The 23,999-nt window shown below is 46.8% G+C and overlaps 1 protein-coding gene across 1 annotated transcript in view; it reads left to right on the top strand.

The window, feature by feature from the left end:
* PAH (phenylalanine hydroxylase) overlaps positions 1-23,999 on the top strand; it is a 62,356-nt gene that overhangs the window by 35,451 nt on the left and 2,906 nt on the right. The window contains exons 6-12 of the mRNA XM_084809609.1: positions 6,796-6,992; positions 8,044-8,179; positions 13,975-14,044; positions 15,812-15,868; positions 18,319-18,414; positions 21,788-21,921; positions 22,414-22,529. Coding sequence (XP_084665735.1) covers positions 6,796-6,992; positions 8,044-8,179; positions 13,975-14,044; positions 15,812-15,868; positions 18,319-18,414; positions 21,788-21,921; positions 22,414-22,529 — 806 coding nt within the window. The remainder of the gene's footprint in view (positions 1-6,795; positions 6,993-8,043; positions 8,180-13,974; positions 14,045-15,811; positions 15,869-18,318; positions 18,415-21,787; positions 21,922-22,413; positions 22,530-23,999) is intronic.

The following is a 23,999-nucleotide window of genomic DNA, read 5'->3' as shown; positions in this document are numbered from 1 at the left end:
ATAATTATTTCTAAATGTGTATCTATCACTCACCTCTTTCGTCCCCATTTTTGGGGATACATTTCATTTTTTTCACAATTTAGAAGTGACCATCCAAAACCCTGCTCAGTCTCAGATTCACCTGCGAACCATTGTCCATGGTTAAGTAACCAACTCAATGGACTGTTTCTCTAAGTGGCCCTGCCTTATGTCTCTCCTTTCCCCCTTCTCTTTCCTTACTATTGCCATTGCTGATGTACCTATTCCTGTTGTTCACTGCCTAAAATTAGCATATGTACATTTTAGGCAAATCTGTGCCCTCTTTTGACATCTTTTTGGTAATCCATTTCCCCTTTGTGGGCAATGTGTAAGTGGCCACAACCTGGAGGAAGGGTGTGTTAAAGTTCTCCTGTGATTCTTCCCCTGTCTATCTTCTGTGTTCCTCAGTATTTAGGAGGACTCACTGGTTTTATTTTTTTCCATTTATATTTCCAGAACAGGGGTGGGCAACTTGTGGCCCTCCAGATGTTTCAGCCTACAACTCCCATTAGCTATAGCCAGGATATAGCCAATGGTGAGGCATGATTGGAGTTGTAGGACAAAACATCTGGAGGGCTACATGTTGCCCACCTCTGCTCTAGAATATTAATATGCTGTGTTTAACAAAAACTTTGCAGAGTAGTTCACATAAAATAGAGCAACTGTGAAAACATCTAAAACAACCTTGATTTGACTCCGTAGGCCTCAGGGAGCAGATGGTATCAGCAGCTTCCGTTCTGTTGGAACTCTTGATGGAAGAGGTTGTCGGAATTGCTTGAGGAACAGTGACCACATTCAGAGCCTCAAATCTCAATAAGCCAAGATACAAACAATCCTTTGCCCATGAAAGCAAGCCCCTTTCTCCTCACTTCACAGTGTGAGGAAACTAGGAAGTCTTCAATTAAATGTAGTTTCTTGTTTCACCTGAACCAGGAAACTAGGGTTATGAGTTTTGGAACAAGCCAGGATATAAAGCCACTTGTTCTGAAGCTAGTAACCTCATCTCCTGGTTTGGACAAAATCAGAGGCTTCTGGTTTAATCATGATTCACATAAAGGGAGGAGTGAAGGGACTGTGTGTGCAGAGAAAAACTCATCTATACCTTGATTTATTAAACTGAGATAAGATTATCTGAACTCTCCCAGTGATGTATAAAGCTCTGTTCCCAAATCTTTTATTGCTATTGCTTCCCACAGTAACTACAGGGAAGTAGCTTTCCCTGTATCCCAGAAGCATGTTACTGAGTACCAGCCAGGTAACACAATACATCAGTGTCCCAGGTGATCAGGGTCTGCTCCGCACTGATGGGTTTCGTTGGTTGGTTGGCCTACAGTACAAATCCCTGCAACACAGCCAGTGTGGTGTAGTGGTTAGGGCGTGGGAATTATACCAGGGCATTGGAATTGTAACAGAATAGGGAGACACCTATTCAGCAATGAAGCTTACTGGGTGACCCTGGTGAAAGCCCCCTTTTCTCATGGGGTTGTTGGGGGGATTGAATGGGCTGGGCTGTTTATGCTATCCTGAGTTCCTTGAAAGAGAAGGGGTGGGATAAGCAATCAATCAATAATAGTTTAGTACTCCTTGCTAATGAATGGTTTGTTTTTAAGCGGCATATTTTAGATACGTTTTCATCCCGCCATTATCAACCTGAACCACAAAGATGCAGCAGATTAGAAAACAACAATGTTAAAATAAATCACCGTATTACAGGAGTTTATAGCGTTCTTGAGGTCAATCCATAGAAAAAGGATGGAGAATTTCAGATGGCACTCCATGAGCTCCACTTTTTAAAACCCTTTATCTTCCCCACCCCACTTGCACCCCCATTTTCCTCTCTCCTCTCTCACCTGCCACCCTGAGCACTGGTCTATTGATCTCGGCTGCTTTCAAATTGGTGTCTGACGGTGCCTTAAGCCTCTGCTCTTTTCTCCAGGCCTACGAAGGTGGCCTAAGGATTAATTAGAAAAGGTCAATGCTATAGAAACCACAGCAGTCCAGGTTTCCCCCTCCCTCTAATTCAAAATCACGTTTAAAGCTCCAGAGATCAAGGAGGAGCCGGCGCAGAGACACAGAAAATTGCACAATTATTGGGGAGCTCTGGTGAAAACGAAAGGGGTGGGGAATGCGGGGGGGTATCGCTCGTATTTTCGACAAAGAGCCTGCCACTTTGGAAATCCCTCGTATTATCCCAGCAGTGCCACAAACCCTATTAAATTGCTGGAAAAGACTCTTTGATTTGGGGGCGGGGGGGAGGGAAAGCCTAGGGGAGTCGCCTGTCCATTTTTTGAATTATTTTCTGAGGAAACAACCTCCCTCAGTTTTAATGTCAAGGCAACAAAGCAGAACAGGTCAAAGGACTCCCTTCTGGTTCGAGGACAAGGCAGACTGACAGTGCTGTAACTGTATTTAGGGTAGAGGCCGGTTTTCTTTTCCTGCTGAGCCATTACCTAGTGGCTAGGGAGACATTTTTCTCCATCTTTCATAATACTAGAACCCGGGGTCATCCCATGAAGCTGATTGGTGGGAGATTCAGGACACACAAAAGGAAGGACTTCTTCACACAGCACATAGTTAAACGATACAAGACGTAGTGATGGCCACCAATTTGGATGACTTTAGACAAATCCTTCAAGGAAATTGAGGTCAGGGGTTAGACAAGGGGGTTAGACAAATCCCTCAAGGAAAAGGCTATCAATAGCTACTAGTCCTGATGGCTATGTGCTACCTCCTGTACCAGAGACAGTGAGCCTATGTACACCAGTTTCTGGGGAACATGGATGGGAGGGTGCTGTTGCACATGTGTCCTGCTTGTGGGTTCCTCATCAACAGCTGGTTGGCCACTGTGTGAACAGAATGCTGGACTCCTGATCTGATCCAGCATGGCTCTTCTTATGTTCTTATGACTTATAGGGCCACTGAAATTTAGGGCCAGGAGAGTTCTAAGGGGTTATCTATCTAAGGCAACTCTTTTCTCCTATGGTCAGCTTCTCTGTATCTATATCATATATATCAGATCAGTGCTGCTCCAGTCTGCGGAATGCCCTTCCCAGGGAGATCTGCAGGTTGACCGTCCTGTTTAAGCAGCCTTCACATCTTCAACCTGTTGCAATTTTACTGCTGGCTCCTTGATGTTTTTAAATTTTTAAACATGTTTTTAATGTTTAATATTGTATTATTTGATACTTTTATTGTTGTATTTTTGTTACAGTGTTGTTTTGTTTTATGATTGTAAAACGCTCTGAGAGCATTTGCCAGTTGGACAGTATAAACATCTAATAAATAACTAAGCAAAACACCTTAGTGACAGTGTTCATGGTAAGCTATATTTTCTACAAGGGAGGGTGACCTCACAGGGTTGCCAGTAAGACAACCTGCTACGCAGAAAATGTTGAGAAATCCCATGGCTGCTGTTGGCCTTCACCTGGGAAATGTAGGTTTGACTCATGGCTCAACTTGTCCCAGTGATCCAAGGCTGACTGTATTATTAGTCAGACTATATGGTGGCCACCTCAGGCATCCAATTTTTGGTTGCAAACCCTAACCCACCCTAAATTAGTGCTGTACCAAACATTTCTCCAACATTTTTGGACCATTCTCATTCAAATCAATATAAGAGAAATTGCTTTCGAAAAGAAATTTAACAGTGAAGAAATTTCGGAGAAATTCTCATGGGTTGGGTTTGGGTTTCTTGGGCTTACCTTACTTAGGAGGCGACTGAGGAGTGAGCACAAGTGTCCTGTTTTTCATTGTACAATCATCTCCCTGGCCACCTGTGGCCCCCTCGGCTTCTTGTTGTTGTTTATTGGTTCAGTCGCTTCCGAGTCTTCGTGACTTCATGGACCAGCCCACACCAGAGCTTACTGTCAGCCATCACCACCCCCAGCTCCCCCAAGGTCAAGTCCGTCACCTCCAGAATATCATCCATCCATCTTGCCCTTGGTCGGCCCCTCTTCCTTTTGCCTTCCACTTTCCCTAGCATCAGCATCTTCTCCAGGGTATCCTGTCTTCTCATTATGTGGCCAAAGTACTTCAGTTTTGCCTTTCATGTCATTCCCTCAAGTGAGCAGTCTGGCTTTATTTCCTGGAGTATGGACTGGTTTGATCTTCTTGCAGTCCAAGGCACTCTCAGAATTTTCCTCCAGCACCACAGTTCAAAAGCATCTATCTTCCTTCGCTCAGCCTTCCTTATGGTCCAGCTCTCACAGCCGTAGGTTACTATGGGGAATACCATTGCTTTAACTATGCGGACCTTTGTTGTCAGTGTGATGTCTCTGCTCTTCACTATTTTATCAAGATTGGTCATTGCTGTCCTCCCAAGAAGTAAACATCTTCTGATTTCCTGGCTGCAGTCAGCATCTGCAGTAATCTTTGCGCCTAGAAAGACAAAGTCTGTCACTGCCTCCACGTTTTCTCCCTCTATTTGCCAGTTATCAATCAAGCTGGTTGCCATAAACTTGGTTTTTTTGAGGTTTAACTGCAACCCAGCTTTTGCACTTTCTTCTTTCACCTTCGTCATAAGGTTCCTCAGCTCCTCCTCACTTTCAGCCATCAAAGTGGTATCATCTGCATATTTGAGATTGCATATCTCGTCTTCCTACACTTCAATTAAAGCCCAGTTTAAGGCACCATGTGGTAATTCCTCCCATGGGGCTTTTTCAGATCAGGACATGCAGGCAGCCCGGGAGGCTAGCTGTGATTCAGCTAGGGATGTTAGAGAAATCTGCCACGGACTCAAATGAGGCCAGATTCTTTGGAATACGGCCTCTGGAGTCCATGGTGGGACAGCTCCACTTACCTCTGCTCCAGGAGGATTCTGGCTGGAACGGCACTCTGGCTCCGGACTGCTGGCGATATGGTAATGGCGGCCACCATTACTGTATCATTCTGAAGAATACAGCTGCAAATAACGTAGTGGATGCCACTTGCGGCCGTAAAGCATTTAGTTTAACCTAAATGCAGCCATTTATGGCTGCAATTAGGTTAAACTAAATGCTTTACGGCCGCAAGTGGCATCCACTATGCCATTTGTGGCTGTGTTTTTCCCCGTGATAGGCTAGCTCTGGAGGATTCGGCAGGGAGGAATGGATCACCTCCCCCTTGGGCGGATTCCCCCACAGACCGGAAGGTAGGGAATCCACCCATCCCTAGATTCAGCACAGTCAAAAAAAAACCCAAAAAAATAAACTATGAAACATCCTGAATGAGGCAGGACAATGGAAGCCTCTTTCATGGGGGAAGAAAACTTCCAGGAACTTGAGGTCAGATTTTGGCAGAGCACTAACATCCCTGGAGCTAGACACAACAGTGCTCCCACCTGCATTGCAGTGGATGCAAACTGGGGGCCAACCTGCTAAGACAGTTGATGCTGTTGCAGCACGAAGACCCCCAAAACCCTTACCAAAAAAGAAAGAAGCTGTGGGACAAGCCCTGCTAGTGAGGTGCCCTACCAGGGAGAAACGGTTGAGAATTTCCCCTCCCCCTGGAGAAATTTGGTGAAATGGTCTCCCAAATTTCTCTGCCCCCTAGTTAGGTGGAGAATTTCAAGAGGCCAGCTGCAGACAGCTCTACCCTAAATCAATTGATCTCAGGCCAGGGTATAACAATAAAAACCATTCAACCTGAAACTGATCTATAATATTAATGAACAGTACATGCAAACCATTTTTTAAAAAGCAAGCTACAACAATAAGACCACAAAGCTTGAGTCAACAGCCAGGACTTAAATTGGTGCCGAAATAAAGCCAATATCGGCAGCAGCAAAGTTTTGGAGGGGAGGGCACTGAGTCAGTGGGGTGCCACAGCTGAAACACATTTTGAAGTAAGTGAAATAATGCACTTGACTATCAAAAGAGGTAATTTGATGGCGGAGAATTTCTCCACGAATCTCCGGGAGGCCGAATGCCAACGCATTTGGCCCCCCGAAATTGGTGGTGAAATTCTCTGCCACCCCCCCCCCGGGATGGGACTTACCTCCTTCGAATGTCCCTCTCGGCGGCGGGTCCCAGCGGCGTTTCGGCGGGGGCAGGGGGGCGTCCGGTCTTCCAACCGGCTGCCGCCGCCATTACAAAGTAAAGTAAAAAAAAAACACGTGATAGGCTACGTAACGATTTACGTAGCCTATCACGGCTAGATTTTCAAAGTCACCCGTGATAGGCTACGTAAATCTTTACATAGCCTATCACGGATGACTTTGAAAATCTAGCCGTGATAGGCTACGTAAATCGTTACGTAGCCTATCACGTGTTTGTTTGTTTTTACTTTACTTTTTTTATTTCGCGGCCGGGGAGACGGGGCGCTCCCCCCCGGCCTGAATTTCGGCGGCGAGGGATGGGACGCCTCCCCCCCAGCCTGAATTTCGGCTGGGCGGGGCGGGATGCCTCCCCCCCACCAAGAACTTCGGGGGGAGAACCGAAGCGCCTCCCCCCCACCGCGAAGCAAGCTGCGGGACCAGGTAAGGGACTTTCATCCATCCTTAGGCCGCCAAGCTTTCCCAACCTGGTGCCCCCCAGATGTTGTGGACTTCAACTCCCATCAGCCTCAGCCAGCAAGGCCAATGGTCAGGAACGTTGGGAGCTGTGGTCCAAAACATCTGGAAGGCACCAGGTTGGGGACGGCTGTTTTAGACCATTAAGTCCAGGACCTTAAATCCCTCCACCACTGCATGTCAAAACAAACTGAATGAGTTTGCTTTTGTGGTGACGGTGTTGGCAGGGATGGGAGCAGGAGGGGGCATCACTGTTTCACTCTAGCTTCAAGCTGTCCTTTCCTTTCTAGCGGGCAGCCCATCCCCAGGGTGCCGTACACTGAGGAAGAGAAGCAAACATGGGGGACAGTCTTCAGGGAGCTGAAGACTCTGTATCCCACCCATGCTTGCTATGAACACAACCATGTCTTCCCTCTCCTGGAGAAATACTGCGGCTACCAAGAAGACAATATTCCACAGCTGGAAGACGTCTCCAACTTCTTGAAAAGTAAGTCAAAGTTGCAAAGAGAGGTCCAGGGCCTGACATCATTGGCACAATACTCGAAATAGGATCCTGGTATCTGAAGTACTGAGTCCCTGTGAGTAAGTCCAGTTGAACTCATTGGGACTTACTTCTGAGTAGGGCTGCTGGAGAAGTCTGCAATGGATTCAAATTCGTTTGGATTTCTATGAATCCAACCTGTGGATTCCACAGCGGACCGGCTTTTCCCAAGTCACAGAGATTCCACAGACTTGCAAACCAGTCTTATACTTTTGGTGGGGGATTTGCACAAATGCAACTGCACATTAGCGAAAGAGTGCATTAGCACTAGTCATACAAAAGAAATCCAATTTCAACAATGAGCAGATTATCAACAATAACAACAACAACATTTCTATACCGCCCCATAGCCAAGGCTCCCTGGGCAGTTTCATAGAATCACAGAATAGAATCATAGAATAGTAGGGTTGGAAGGGGCCTACAAAGCCATCAAGTCCAACCCCCTGCTCAGTGCAGGAATCCAAGTCAGAGCATCCCTGACAAAATAGAAACCTTCCAAAGATTAAAAGCATTAAACATTAAATTACAGTAAAAACATTTCAATACCATGTAAAAGTTAAAAAGAAATTACATAAAACACACAAACAGTATACATGAAGACAAATATCTAAAAATAACATTGAATAATCAGCCATAAAAGACAAATCCAGGACTGATTAAGAACTCATCATATGCTGCCAAATGACTGAGAAAAGAGATAGGTCTTAATCTGGTGCCAAAAAGATAACAATGTTGGCCCAAGGTGAACCTCGTTGGGGAAATCATTCCACAGTTGGGGGGCCACCACTGAGAAGGCCCTCTCTCGAAATGATGAAATGAAAGATGTCTGACTGTCTGCGAAACACTGATGGAACAGATTTTTTAAAAAGCTGTACACCTCTGCTTCTGAGTAGACATGCATATGATTGCGGTCCATCAATGGCCCATAGATCAACATAAATCTATCAGAACAAGGTTTCAGTCAGATTGTAACCTTGAGCTTTGCTGTTCCTTAAAGGCTGCACAGGCTTTCGTCTACGTCCTGTGGCTGGTCTCCTGTCATCTCGGGATTTTTTGGGTGGCTTGGCTTTCAGAGTATTTCACTCTACCCAGTACATTCGCCACTCGTCTAGACCAATGTACACACCAGAACCGTAAGTATTTGTTCTTGGAAGGTGTGTAGTTGTATTACTTCCAGAAGCACAGAACATTATGTGGTCAACAGAGAGAAGGATGGAGGCATTTTGGTGCCTGAGGCATCTGAGTCGCACTTTACAGAATACAAGACAGTTCCCTACCCAGAGGGCTGCAACCAGTTGTTTCACACCAGAGAGACAGCAGAGGAAGAGGTGGGAATTTTAAGTGGGGGTAGCAGTAAATTGTGAAAACATATGCATTCATTTCAGTTATTTATTTATTTAATTTATTAACCGCCCATCTGACTGGTCACCCAGCCACTCTGGGCTATGTACAACCCACCATAAAACAATTTAAAACAATAAAATTTTACCATATTTTTTTTTTTAAATACCCTAACCCACCCCAAATGCCTGCCTGAAGAACTACGTTTTTAATGCACGACGGAAGCTCATTAAAGAGGGGGCATGACGGAGTTCCCTAGGGAGGGAGTTGTACAGAGTGGGGGCCACCACAGAGAAGGCCCTCTCCCTCGTCCCCACCAGTCTAGCTGTCCTGGCTGATGGGACAGAGAGAAGGCCATCTGAGGCTGATCTTGTTAAGCGGCCTGTCTGGTGTTGCTGGAGGCGCTCCTTAAGATAGGCTGGGCCGGAACCATATAGGGTTTTAAAGGTCAAAACCAACACCTTGAATTTGGCCCGGAAAACAACTGGTAACCAGTGCAACTCCTTCAGCACTGGAGTGATGTGATCTCGCCGGCGGCTGCCTTTAATCAGGCGAGCCGCCGCGTTCTGTACCAGCTGCAGCTTCCGAACCGTCTTCAAGGGTAACCCCACGTAGAGCGCATTACAGTAGTCTAAACGAGAGGAGACCAGGGCATGTACTACCGATGGGAGCAGATGGTCGGGAAGGAAGGGGCGCAGCTGCCGTATCAGATGGAGTTGATACAGTGCTGTCCGGCTCACAGCTGACACCTGAGCCTCCATGGACAGCTGGGAGTCCAAAATGACCCCCAGGCTGCGGACCTGGTCTTTCAAGGGTAGCCGTACCCCATTCAACACCAGGTCAACATCCCCCAGCCTCCTCTTGTCTCCCACCAAAAGTTCCTCGGTCTTGTCATGGTTCAGCTTCAGCTTATTCCTCCCCATCCAGCCACTCACCATCTCCAGACATTTGGACAGGGATTCTACGGCCAACCTTGGTGAAGATTTGAATGAGAGGTAGAGCTGCGTGTCATCCGCCTATTGATGACACTGCACCCCAAACCTCCTGATGATAGCCCCCAGTGGCTTCACATAGATGTTAAATAGCATCGGGGAGAGGATGGAACCCTGTGGCACCCCACAAGTAAGTGGCCACGGGTCCGAAACCTCCTCTTCCAGTGCTACCCTCTGGTACCTGCTGGAGAGGAAGGACCGGAACCACTGCAATACAGTGTCTCCAATGCCCAACCCCTCCAGGCGGTCCAGGAGGATACCGTGGCCAACGGTATCAAAAGCCGCTGAGAGGTCGAGGAGAACAAGGAAGGAGCATTCACCCCTATCCAGAGCCCTCCTCATATCATCCACCAAGGCGACCAAGGCCGTTTCTGTCCCATGCCCAGGCCTGAAGCCCAACTGAAATGGGTCTAGATAATCAGTTTCTTCCAAGTGTGCCTTCAACTGCACCGCCACCACCCGCTCAATCACCTTGCCCCAAAATGGCAGATTTGAGACTGGGCGAAAGTTGTTCAGAACTTGAGGATCCAAGGAGGGCTTCTTTAAGAGCGGTCTTATAACTGCCTCCTTGAGGGCTGATGGCATCACTTCCTCCTCAAGGGAGGCGTTCACCACCGCCTTGATCCCCTCACCCAGTCTCTCTCTGCAGCTCATAATGAGCCAAGATGGGCAAGGATCAAGTAAGCAGGTGGTCGGCCCTACCGATGAAAGCGCCTTGTCCACTTCATCAGGAGGAAGAAGCTGGAACCGATCCCACAAAACCGGTTTGCCACAGGCCGCCTCTTGCTCACTAACTGTATCCACAGCATGCAGAGTAACACACCTAATCTGATCAATTTTATCTGCAAAGGGCCTTGCCAAAGCCTCACAGGAGGCCTTAGAATGCTCCAGTGGTTCCGGAGCCACAGGACCGACCAGGCTCCGGACCACTTAGAACAGCCTCCTGGGGCAGCACTCTGCAGACGCGATGGAGGCAGCATAATATTCCTTTTTTGCTGCCTTCACCGCCACGTGATAGGCTGAAGATACAGCTCTAGCCCGTGTCTGATCGTCTTTGGAGCGAGACTTCCGCCACCGGCACTCTAGCCGTCTCACCTCCTGTTTCAGAGCTCGTAACCGCGGATTGAACCATGGTGCAGTCCGAGCCCTGTTCAGGGGGAGAGGGCGTTTTGGAGCCACCCGATCTAATGCCCCAATGATTGCAGCATTCCAGCCACCCACCAGGGTCTCGACCGAGTGGCCGTTGGCATGCCCCAGAGAATCCCCAAGCGCGTTCAGGAATCCATTTGGATCCATAAGACGCCTGGGGCGGACCATTTTAATGGGTCCTCCATCCCTGCGGAAGTCCAACATCACCAGATAGTGATCTGACCATGACAAGGGGGTGGTGGATATACCCCCGACTTCCAGATCACTCCCCGCTTCTCCAGAAACAAACACAAGGTCTAGTGCATGACCGGCTACATGGGTGGGCCCAGTTAGAATATGGTGCAGCTCCCAGGAGGCCATGGTCTCCATGAAGTCCCGAGGTGCTCCTGTGAGGATGGCCTCCGAATGTACGTTGAAGTCCCCCAACACCAGTAAGTTAGGGGACTGTACACGCACATCAGAGACCACCTCAAGCACCTCGGCCAGGGAGTCAGTCGTGCAGCGGGGTGGACGGTACATGAGCAGAATCCCCAGACTGCCCTTCGGGCCCAACCTCCAGTACATGCACTCAGCAACCTTGGTCTCCCGGAGAGGGGGTCTGGTGAAGACCAAGGACTCTCAGTAGATAACAGCCACTCCCCCTCCCCGATCCCCAGCCCTCGGCTGCTGTGCATACGAAAATCCAGCTGGACACATGGCTGCAAGGGTTGGAGCAGCAGCCTCGGCCAGCCAGGTCTCCGTAATACATGCCAGGTCTGCACCCTCATCCAGGATCATGTCATGGATGAGGGAGGTTTTCTGGGTAACAGACCTGGCATTGCAGAGCAGCAAACGAAGGCCAGAAGATGGGGTCACGCCTCCCCCAGCCATCCTTTGGCTCTGGACAGGCCCAGAGCAGGGGACAGATACTACACATCTCTCCCTTGTTCCCCTTACCTGGCATGGCCTGCCCCTAGCGCTCCGCCAGCGCCTGCCGCCCAGCCTCGGTATGTTCTGGCCCCCAACACTCCCCCCACTGCCTCCATCAGGTGGACACATGCCCCCTCGCTCCCGCCTATCAGGCAGGCTACCCACCTCTAAAAACACAACAAAATCCCCCCCCAACAAAATAAAACAAACAAACAAAACAATTAAAATCCCCTTAAAAATGCCAGGCAGGAGTCCACAGGGAAGGCCTGGTGGTGGCGGCGGCGGCAGGCCCAGCAGCAGCAAGCACGCCTCTTCCCCGGTGGTGGTGGTGGTGGCTTCTCCTGCAGGCCCTGGCTCTCCCAGGCCACCTCAGCCAGCCAGCTTATGTAGCCCCTCCAGGGAGGGGCAGGTGGAGCAGCACAGCTGGCTCGGTACCTGGGGGCCTGGTCCTGCAGGGACTGGCGGTCTGCCAGGCAGAAGTCCACAGGGAAGGCCTGGTGGTGGTGGCAGCGGCGGCAGCAGCAGGCCCAGCAGCGGCGAGCACGCCTCTTCCCCGGTGGTGGTGGTGGTGGTGGTGGCTTCTCCTGCAGGCCCTGGCTCTCCAGTTACAGATACTGATGCCTAGTTACAGTAGGGTACAGGACTTGAGGTGGGCAAATTTGGAGGTTTGGGGGCCACAATGCCTCCCCTGGAAGCCTCTGTGGGCTGCATCCCTCCCCTGCCACAGCTGCCCAAAGTGGCCAAGGTGGTTGTGGAATCCCAGCAATTCTGCTGGGAAACAAGGTGCATGGGTAGTGCATGCCTTGTTTCCTGGTAGAATTGTGCTCCCCTCCAGCCCAGCAAAACAGCTGTTTAGTGTGCTGCGATGAGCACTGCCAAAACAGCAATTCTGCTAAGAAACAGGGTGCTCAGGTAGCACATGCTTTGTTTCCCAGCAGGACCACTGGGATTCCATAGGAACATAGGAAGCTGCCTTACACTGGGACAGATCATAGCCCAGAATTGTCGACACTGACTGGCCGAGGCTCTCCAGGGTTTCAGGAAGGAGTTTCTCCAACCCTACCTGGAGATGCCAGGGATTGAGCCTGAGACCTTCTGCATGCAAAGTGTGTGCTATACCACTGAGCCACCATTTGTGCAGCGGTGGCAGTGGCCACAGTGGTTGTGTGACCTGGCAGGGCCGCAAAAACCTCTGGGGAGGGCCACATGCACTCTGCAAGCCACATGTTGCCCACCCCGGTATACAGGCATGAAGGAAGAGCGTGACAGAGAGAGGTGGCATGAAAAGGGTGTTTTGAGCAGGGATGGATGGGCACCCCCCACCCCCACCCTGTCCGGGTTCTCCAGGCACCCCTCCAGCCACTGTCCCCAGACCCATGCTCAAGCCCCACACCCACTCGCTGAGCTGCCCATACTTACCCAGGCCCCGTCCACCTCCGCCACGATCTCCATGTTTTGAAAAAACATGGTGATCGCAATACTGTACCATAGACTTATATGCAAAATGGCACCATGAATCTTGTGTATATGGGTGATTCGCAGTACCATTTTGCGTATGAGTTTATGTGCGAAAAATCATGTGCACACAGACATATATGTAAAATGGCACCATGAATCGCCCATATACACACGATTTATAGCGCCAGCTTGCATATAAGTCAATGGGTACAGTATTGCGATCACCATATTTTTCAAAACATGGTGATCGCGATGGAGGGGGACAGGGCCTGGGTAAGTTGCGGGCAGCTTGGTGAGCATGGGAGGGGGCTGAGCGGGGGCGAGGGCTTGGCGGGAGTGGCTTGGAGGGTGCGGGTGCGGCCAGCCCATCAGAATCCCAGACCGAGATGGGCACCCACACCATCCCTCATTCTGAGAGGCAGTTTCAAGCAAAAAGGGCAGGAAAGAGAAGGCAAAATCAGCAGTGGGAGCAGGACCCCTTGAAACAGCGGTATATAGCTGGAGGAGTGAAAGTTGTGTGCTGGGATTTTTCAGGAAGTAAGAGCTGTCATTACACGGTACTTGGTGATCTGCGTCAGGGCCGCCAGGTCTTGCTAGCTCTGAGCTAGCTCTGAGCTAGCTCTGTTGTTCCACATTTATTTATTCATTCTTTTTCAGCATTTATGAGCCACCCTTCGTCCACAAGGGATCCCAGGGCTGTGTACATAACATTAAAAAGGCAAATACAATATAATAACAGTGATAAAAATTACAAAATAAGGGGGCTTTAAAAAAAACTCTCTCATCTCCCAGGCTCTGTAAGCACAATACAGATTTGATTTGGAGAGTTTAATATGTAGCAAGTCAGGTCTAGATCTCTATTTAGTTAGTTAGACTGCAGTCCTATCCATATTTAGATGGGACAATGTCCTACAACTCCCAGCACTCCCCAGCCAGCCATGCATGGGAGTTGTAGGACTTTTTTTGTCTAGAATTGCATAGGATTGTGCCCGTATTTAGTGTGATGCGACTTGTTTTATTTCTGGGCTTCCCCACCTCCACCCCCGTCGCAGAATTAATTCATATTGTTTCTCTTTCAGTGATGTTTGCCATGAACTCCTAGGACATGTCCCCCTGTTTGCTGATCCCAGTTTTGCTCAGTTTTCCCAAGTAAGTAAAGCCTATATTTTAATGATGACAATGGACTGGCAGGATCATGCAGGAACCAATGGGAGAGTCTCCTTCAGGGGGTCTATGTAAGCCCCAATAGCTCTATGGCGGTAGGCTTCCCAAGCAATCGAGAACTTCCCAACCAACGTGGGAACTGCAGGCAGGGCAGGAGGAGCCCCGTGTGCCAGAAGTGCGGAGGCTCCACAGCCCCTCTCTCATAGAATCACAGAATCATAGAATAGTAGGGCTGGAAGGGGCCTACAAGGCCATTGAGCCCAACCCCCTGCTCAGTGCTGGAATCCAAGTCACGTGACAGATGGCTGTCCAGCCTCATCTTGAATGCCTCCAGCATGGGAGTACCCACCACCTCCCTAGGGAATTGGTTCCATTGTTGTATTGCTCTAACAGTCAGGAGGTTTCTCCTGATGTTCAGCCGGAATCCGGCTTCCTGTAACTTGAGCCCATTATTCCGTGTCCTGCACTCTGGGATGATCGAGAAGAGATCCTGGCCTTCCTCTCTGTGACAACCTTTCAAGGACTTGAAGAGCGCTATCATCTCTCCCCTCAGTCTTCTCTTCTCAAGGCTAAACATGCCCAGTTCTTTCAGTCTTTCCATGCTTTGCCCCTTTGTGTGAGTCAGGCATGAAGGGGGCTCGCTTCTCTGCATGTTCCGGAGTCCTGGAAGAGTCATACAGGGTTTTCTTCAGGCAAGGTGCTTGAGCAAAAGGGAGAGCACTCCGCTTTGAGACACAGTGCGTGGGGGGGTATAGTTATGGGGATGGTATACAAAAGAATAACTAAAGATTTTAGGATCCCTAAGGACACCTCTTCACAAGCACCGGAATGCTGTTTTGGCGCTCTGTGCCTTTACGAATGTCCACAAAACATCCACAACTGGTTTTTGTGGCTGGTATGTTCCTTGGTGGAGACAAGTTATCTCACTAAAGGTGCAATCCTATGCATGTTTAGACAGAAAAAAGTCCTACAACTCCCAGCATTCCCCAGCCAAGCATGATGGCTGGGGATTGCTGGGAGCTTTAGGACCTTTTTCTGTCTTAACATTCATAGGGTCATGCCCTAAGTTGGTAGCGAGTTACCAAATAAGTACTTAGTGAGTACTAAGTTGTAGGCTGTAAGTTGTAGGACTTTTTTCTGTCTAAGCATTCATAGGATTGCACTCTAGGTTGGTAGCAAGTTATTAAATAAGTACTTAGGAAGTGCTAATTTCTCCTGGCTGTTTAAAGCTGTCCTCTTAGATCAGCCTTCCTGACCCCAGTGCCCTCCAGATGTGTTGGACTGATGGCTGGGAATGATGGGAGTTGCAGTCCAGCACATCTGGAGGTCATCAGGTTGGAGAAGGCCGTCTTAGATGGTGCCACTTAGATCTAAAATAAAATGTTTGGATGATTTTAAGACTCAACAGCATTGCAGAATTTACACTTGAATGTTTAGGGGGTTTTTTGAAATGTCACATTTCTCAGTACTTTTTTTAAAAAAAAACTGTCCTGATTATTAATTTTTAAGGCAATAATGCTGCTATCAACTTTAAAAACTCTGTACTTTTCCACTTCATTTTTTAAAAAATAAAATCCACATATCTAACATCATCCATAATCAAGGATGTTGCAGGGAAATCATTTAGGAGAATATAAACTGAAATTTTGCAACAACAACAATGAGAATTTTCCCTCAAATTATTTCAGCTCTAGTTACAAAAAAAGATGCATGTTTTTTAAAACAGAGAATAATAAACTTTCATTTTTACAGGAAATTGGATTGGCTTCCCTGGGAGCTCCAGATGAATACATTGAGAAACTTGCTACGGTAACTCTAGAATTTTGGGTGTCAGTTTCAGTATGGTCTAGCACCAAATTCAGGTCTCATTGGATTAAATTCCATGTTTACATGCAAGATATGGTATATTATACTGTTAATGGGAGTAATGTATTTAATTCCATTACCTATCACAGTGTTAATACAATTAAGCCATTCACTAATAGATCATGACCATTGGGGCAGCATGCATAGCAACATGCATCTAAAGATAACACTTGTAAATTTAGCCCCATACAGGGCTACAGGAGCTTTAATAAACATGTAGAAGAAAGAGATTAAGAGGTGCCACTTTTCTGCCCAATTCTCTTCTCCATTAAAGGCACAGGGAACCTGTCCTCCTTTGCGCATGGCGGCCTGGCATTTGTCAAGTTGTCTGGTAGCTATAGATGACCAAGAATTTTGTGCAGAGGACTGGTGGAGGGGTTGCCCTCTCCTTTCTCCAACTGTCCACTTGGTTTCTATACTAGCTGTGGTGGAAGGAAATGCACAGCGCACTGTCTTTCCTTCCCTTAGTAGAAGGTTTGTTTTTTTTACTAGCCCACCAAGAGGCTATAAGTCTACGAGCTTTTCTGCACAAAGCTTTTATTGTGCACTCGTGATTGCTCACTCACAGTAGTTTGTGGGCCCTTTATACAACATCCTCCTCCTCCAAGGCCTATCCCGCTCCTTGCAACATACTTTTTCCTAACAAGGAAAATCTGCTATTATTTCAAAAACACATTATGAAGCCTGGTAATTGTGTAATTCTGCTATACCACAGCACCATCTAGTGGTTGTATAATGAAACATATAGAAAAGCAGAGAAAGAAAACCCACAGAAAAAAACACATGTGAAGGAGCCGAGCTTAATCCCACAAAGACTCTGGAAGCAGAAGCCTCGGTAAAGGTGTGAGATAAAAGCCTCATGTAGAAATAAATTTATTTATTTATTTAAAACATTTGTTGTTGTTGTTAGTCATTCAGTCGTGTCCAACTCTTCGTGACCCCATGGACCATAGCACGCCAGGCCTTCCTGTCCTGCGCTCTCTCCTGGAGCGTGCTCAAGTCCATATTCATTGCATCGGTGATGCTATCGAGCCATCTCATCCTCTGCGGTCCCCTTCTCCTTTTGCCTTCAATCTTTCCCAGCATCAGGGTCTGTTCCAGGGAGTTTTCTCTTCGCACTAGGTGGCCAAAATATTTGAGCTTCAGCTTCCAATAAGCAGTCAGGGTTGATTTCCTTTTGGATGGACTGATTTGACCTCCTTGTAGTCCAGGGGACTCGTAAGAGTCTTCTCCAGCACCACAGTTCAAAAGCATCAATTCTTTGGCGCTCAGCCTTCCTTACAGTCCAGCTCTCACCTATATCATTAGAATCTCAGGGCAGCATACAGATAAAATCAATTTAGATGGTATAAAACAATACATAATTTAAACAGCTAGAAACATATTAAACCATTATGCAAGCTAACACCAATTTAAAATCTAAAACAATAAAACAGTTAAAACAGTGTGCTACTGAATATGAACTTGAGCGCGCTCCGGGAGAGAGCGCAGGACAGGAAGGCCTGGCATGCTATGGTCCATGGGGTCACGAAGAGTCGGACACGACTGAACAACTGAACAACAACAACAACACTTTAGGGAGTGTATTGAGCCCTTAAAGGCTTTGATAAAAAGCCATATTTTAACTTGTGCTGAAATGAAACCAATGTCTGAGCCAATCAGGCCTCTAAGGGGAGGGCATTACACAGCTGGGGTGCCACAGCAGAGAAGGCCCTACATCTAAATGTGAGCCACAGAAGATAGGGCTTCCCTCTCTTTCATGGCCAGCATGGATATGCAGGCTATGTGCCACATAGCAGGCTAGGGTTTTTGTTTTGTTTTTAAACCATGCTAGCAGTGTTTGTGGGCTTAGCGCTTGTGCTGTATGCAGCTGATGATGATACTTGTACATTTGGCTGTATGCAAAGTAGGACTGAAGTGTGTAGAAGGAGAATTTCATAGCATCATAGAATAGTAGGGTTGGAAGGGGCCTATAAGACCATCGAGTCCAACCCCCTGCTGAATGCAGGAATCCAAGTCAGAGCATCCCTGACAGATGGCTGTCCAGCCTCCTCTTGAAGGCCTCCAGTGTGGGAAAGCCCACCACCTCCCTAGGTAATTTGTGGGCTTATTTACAAGATAGCCTAGAAATAATAATAAATAAATATGATTATGACCTGCATTTCATATGTTGTCGGAAGTTGAAGGTTTGGAAAGCAACACCTGGCCAAAAAAAGCACACCACCTTCATCTTTAAAATGTTAAAGGTACTTGAGCCCTAACACTGGGCATTTCTACACTGTCCTATCATGCATCTCTTTTATTTGGTTTATCACCACAGGCATAGCATCATCTGGGACTTTGCTCACAGTCACAACTGATACAAATAATCTTTGTGTCTTACTTTATACCAGGTTTACTGGTTTACAGTGGAATTTGGGCTGTGTAAAGAAGGCCATGCGATTAAGGCTTATGGTGCTGGACTGCTGTCGTCATTTGGTGAACTGCAGGTATAGATATAGGACCGTTTTCCTGTTTCTACTAAACAAGTGAAATAATGATGTCTAAGAGTGCAACCCTATGCATGTTTATACAGAAAAAAGTCCTACAATTCCCAGCATGCCCCAGCCAGCCATGCTGGCTGGAGAATGCTGGGAGTTGTCGGACTTATTTCTGCCTAAACATGCATAGGGTTGTGCCCTAAATTGCTCTGTTTTGTATGCATCAAGTCTTATAGCTGATAACATTTTAGAGCTGGACAAACAGCCCTGTGGTTGCCCTGAAAAATAATGGGGCCCTTTGAGAGTTCTATTGGAATGCTCATTCTCTCTGCTGCACATATTCCTATCCCCAAGTCGGGGGGGGGGGGACTCACCTTGGGGGCCAGGATCCTGGCATTTTACATTGGCGATCATGGGGATTGTAGTTCATCCCTCATGAGCTGAAAAAGCCACTGGCTGCATTTTACACACAGGGGGGAGAAGGAGGAGGCGGCAGAGAGTAGGGGTGTGAGCAGGATCGAGGCTACATGGCCCCCTCGATTCTGCTCAGAAGAATTTGAGCAGGCGGGTTTGCATGGTCAAGCAACTCTATTCAAATTCTTGTGACACCTCTGTAAGATGTGTGCCTGTAAAGAGATCACAAATGCCTTGCAAATGGGTGAGAGCATGAGATATGAGATGAACTTTTCTGGAGGCCATAACCAAGCCACTTTCTCTCAGCTATTCCTCATCTGCAACGGGGAAAAGGTAAATAACACTGGCCATCTTTTCAAGGCTGTTGGAAGAATGGTTGCAATAATGCATGTGAAGAGCTGTGAGCAGAGGTACTTGGTATTGGTGGTGTTACTGGCCCATAGCGGTTGTGTTGCATTTCATCCTCAGAGATCAGGCTGGATTATACGTTGCCAAGTAGGGTCCTGCAAGATACAATGTAGTTCTCTGGGAGTTTCCTCATGAGGAGGAACTGACTATCATCACTGGCTGCACTTCTTCAAAAGTCCTTGCACTGTGGGTCTGGCCTAAAGTCACCATATTCCGTGGGCTGTATTCCCACCTTGAGAAAAAACATTGAGACCCCATCGAATGAAGCTTGGACCCAAGATGGGGTGAAGACTGGAGCAAGGGGAGGCTGTGTTCATGTCATGGAAAAAAACATGTTGGGGTCAGAGTGATGTGGTGTCCTAGAATATGCCTTGAAGGAATCCTGGGTGGGTTATAGAGTAATAGAATCATAGAATAGTAGGGTTGGAAGGGGCCTACAAGGCCATCGAGTCCAACCCCCTGCTCAGTGCAGGAATCCAAGTTGGACCATCCCTGGCAGGTGGATGTCCAGCCTCATCTTGAATGCCTCCAGTGTGGGAGAGCCCACTACCTCCCTAGGTAACTGCTTCCATTGTCGTATTGCTCTAACAGTCAGGAAGTTTTTCCTGATGTTCAGCTGGAATCTGGCTTCCTGTAACTTGAGCCCACTCTTCCATGTCCTGCATTCTGGGATGATCGAGAAGAGATGCTGGCTTTCCTCTCTGTGACAACTTTTCAAGTACTTGAAGAGCGCTATCATATCTCCCCTCAGTCTTCTCTTCTCAAGGCTAAACATGCCCAGTTCTTTCAGTCTCTCTTCATAGGGCTTTGTTTCCAGTCCCCTGATCATCTTTGTTGCCCTCCTCTGAACCCTCCCCAGCTTGTCTGCATCCTTCTTTGAGTGCGGCACCCAGAACTGGACACAGTACTCCAGATGAGGCCTAACCAGTGCTGAGTAGAGGGGAACTAGTACTTTGCATGATTTGGAAGCTATATTTCTATGAATGCAGCCCAAAATAGCATTTGCCTTTTTTGCAGCCACATCACATTGTTGACTCATATTCAGCTTGTGATCTACAACAGTTCCAAGATCCTTCTCACTTGCAGTGTTGTTGAGCTATGTATCCCCCATCTTGTAACTGTGCATTTGGTTTCTTTTTCCTAGGGACAGCACTTGGCATTTATCCCTATTAAATGTCATTCTGTTGTTTTCTGCCCAGTGCTCCAGTCTATCAAGATCACTTTGAATTTTGTTTCTGTCTTCTAAGGTATTAGCTGTCCTGCCCAATTTTGTGTCATCTGCAAATTTGATAAGTAATCCCTGCACCTCCTCCTCCAAGTCATTAATAAAAATGTTGAAGAGCACTGGGCCCAGGACTGAGCCCTGCGGTACCTCACTCGTTACCTCTCCCCAGTTTGAGAAGATCCCATTGATCTTCAAATCACATCTCCATCTGTACTTCTCTGAGTAACTTTGACTGTGTCACCATCTTTACATTTCCTTTTCCTTAGATGGAAAGATCAATGAGGTAAGGATATGTTGTCTGCCTCCATACATTGTCACCTATCCCAGCAAGATTGATCCCTGTGTGACGGAAGCAGACTTGTGCAGATATAGCCAATACCTCTGTTCACTTGTATATGGATTTACATTCCTATCGTGGTTCTCTTCTGGACTCCTTTGAACTGAATGGATGCATCTTTTAACGTACTACTTGTTGTACAAGATTAGTTGCATATGACTGGGGCCAGATTATTATTTCTGGGTTTTAGTCAGCAGCCCCCAATCTGACTAAAGAAGTGTTGGGCTACAGCTCCCAGCCTCATGCTCACTGTGGATGATGGGAGTTGTAGTCCAACACATCTGGAAGCCACCAGGTGGAGGAAGGCTAGTATAAGGATCCAGCCCTTCTCCCATCACAAAGGGACATCAGTACAACCAGAATATAATCCTTGTTAATAGGAAGAACAAGGGGGTCTTGCAGCACGTCCTCCCTCCTGAAAGGAATGCTCCTGTTCAGGGTTGTTTCTAGTTGCCAGCCATTCAATCCAAGCCCCCACGCTATGTTTTCTTTTCCAGCCATCACTCTAGATTCTGTGGCTACTGAGCATGCTCAATCCTCATTCAGCTTTTTGTCTTGTTTTGTGTTTTCTTTTCCAACCATCACTCTAGATTCTGTGGCTACTGGGCATGCTCAATCCTCATTCAGCTTTTTGTCTTGTTTTGTGTTTGGTTTTTGGCCCCTTCATTTGTTGTTGTTTACATTGGATTTTATATATATATGTATGTATGTATTTACTTACTTACTTACTTATTTATTTGATTTATACCCTGCCTTTCTACCAAAAAAGGCAGGGTATAAATTACACTCAAGGCAGCTTCTACAAACCTTCGGGTTTCCTCAAACATGCTGATATGTTCTGTTTCTCAGTAGTCCTGTTTTGGCTACAGTCCTGCTGGCACCCACCATGCCCTTAGAGTTAGACGAGATTATGTTGTGGTATGGCAATAATAATAATAATAATAATAATAATAATAATTTCTGTTTAAAATCAAAACCTTTCTGCCTTTCTCTTTCAGTATTGCTTATCCAGTAAACCTATCACTGAACCTCTCAACTTAGAAAAGACAGCAGTTCAGAAATATCCTGTTACTGAATTCCAGCCTATTTACTACGTTGCTGAAAGTTTTAAAGATGCAAAGCAAAAGTTAAGGTAATAATTTAACCTCTATTCCAGTTTGGTTGAATTATTGGGGGGTTCTTCTGTGTGCCCATAATACATGAAGGGCACACACTGCTTCTCAGTGCTGCTTCTGAGACTCACCTGTCAACTGGCCCTGGAAATGTTTATTTGAAGGGTGAAGAGATCAATGTATTAACAAATAAATACAGGAAAACTCACCTAAGCTGAAGTTTAAATAGAAAATGCCACAAAGGGGGAGGGAGAACACTGAGAGAAGGCTAAGAACAGCCCTCTCCCCCCCAAATGTCATCTCCCATCCAAATCAAGGGAGGGACTTTGCCCCGCCCATCGCCAAGACATGCATGATTGCTCCCTGTCATTTATTGCACAAGACCTTTGCTTTATCTTTCACCTTTCCATTTCACATGAGTTGTAACATCTACATTTGCCATCTGTGAAGGATGCTCGTTCATCAAAAGCACAAATATTGGAAAGCATTCATGTTTCTGTGTTGTCCTTCAGGAAATATGCCTCAACAATTTCCCGTCCATTCTCAGTCCGTTACAATCCATACACTGAAAGGATTGAGGTTCTGGACAACATAAAGCAGCTGAAGAATTTAGCTGATGCCATCAGCAGTAAGTAATTGCACTTGATATACATTAGATAGACAGACAGACAGACAGACAGACAGATCCGTGGGAGCTAGTGGCTCCAATGTCAGTGGGGTGGTGAATCTGCTCTGGGTTTGTCAGAACCAGTCAGAACTCTAAAGGAGTTATCCAACTTTGGATAGCTTCTTCAGAGTTCTGACTGGTTCTGACTGAAACCTGGAGTGGATTCATCGCTCTGATGACATTGGAGCCACCGGTCTCCACTGAGATAGATAGATTTTATTAGATCAGCACATAAAATGTACAATATTCATACTCCGTGTAGATAATTATACAAAAACTCCAAAAGACTAACATAAAACCAGGAAGTAAGTTACCCAGTTGGAATGGTACTATTTTATCAAAAGTCTATGACAAAGACTAGCAGCTGCACAGAACCTGGCCACCTTATCCTGATCAGAAAGGAGACTGGAAAGATAAAATTCATTTGATCAGCCTGGCATTTTTCATAAAATAGGCGTAATATAAACACAGCTGATTTCTTGACAGAAATAACTATGTAATATACGTACATATACATTGATTTTCCCCTTCCCGTATCCAAGTTCAGAGCAGTGAATGTGCTTGCTTCAATAACTCCATACATTTTAATAGCTCCATTCATCATCATCACCACCACTGTCCATATATGTCCCACTTTTCCCTCCAAAAGGAAGCCCAGCATCATACAGAATACAATAGATTCAAATATATTCTCTGTATAAAGAGAGAGAGAAATTATATGCAAATCTATTTTGAAAGGACAACAGTTAGTCTAAAAAGTCTCTAAATGTCACTGGTGTCTCTCATATTCTGCAAGCGTTAATTTTTCCAGGCAGCCTTGATGGTCCTCACAACAGTACTCTGAGGTTGAGGGATAGTGACCAGTCCAAGGCCATTCATTATGGCTATACAGAGGTGTGAACTTTGGAAGGATTGCATCCAAATGCAGCACTCTTTCCACCTACCTATGATTCCTCCATTGAGGATTGGCTCCTAGCCAATTTGTCTTCAGCAATGAATAAGGATAACAGAGAAATCCACAGTGGAATCACATGAGTTTGGATTTCTATCAATCCCACCCGTGCATTCTGCAGTGGACCTGTCTTTTTTTTCCCTAGTCATGCAGCTTTCCAGACTGGTTGTATGTGTTTTTAACTTTTGGATGGGGAATTTCCGCAGTTTCAGTCATTTGCACAAGTGCACATTCAGTAATGCACACTAAGGTGCACTAGTGCTAATGCACACTTGTGCAAATGCACATTTGCAAATGAATGAGCTTCTCATACAAAAATCTGATTCTATCATTGAGCAGGCAACAGAATGAAAGACTCCTGAAAATCTGCGAAACACAGCCAGAATGGATTTAACAACATCCATACATGCTGTGCAATGAGACAGCCCGTTCTGGTTCCCCTTCACCTGATCACCTAGGGCAGGGGTGGGAACCTGCGG

Source organism: Heloderma suspectum, chromosome 7 (genome assembly GCF_057233095.1).
Source record: "Heloderma suspectum isolate Gila_16-S chromosome 7, 16-S_ref, whole genome shotgun sequence".
In the NCBI taxonomy this organism is placed as follows: domain Eukaryota; kingdom Metazoa; phylum Chordata; class Lepidosauria; order Squamata; family Helodermatidae; genus Heloderma; species Heloderma suspectum.
The sequence above is the reverse complement of the archived record's forward strand: the minus strand, read 5'-3'. Positions and strand labels throughout refer to the sequence as shown.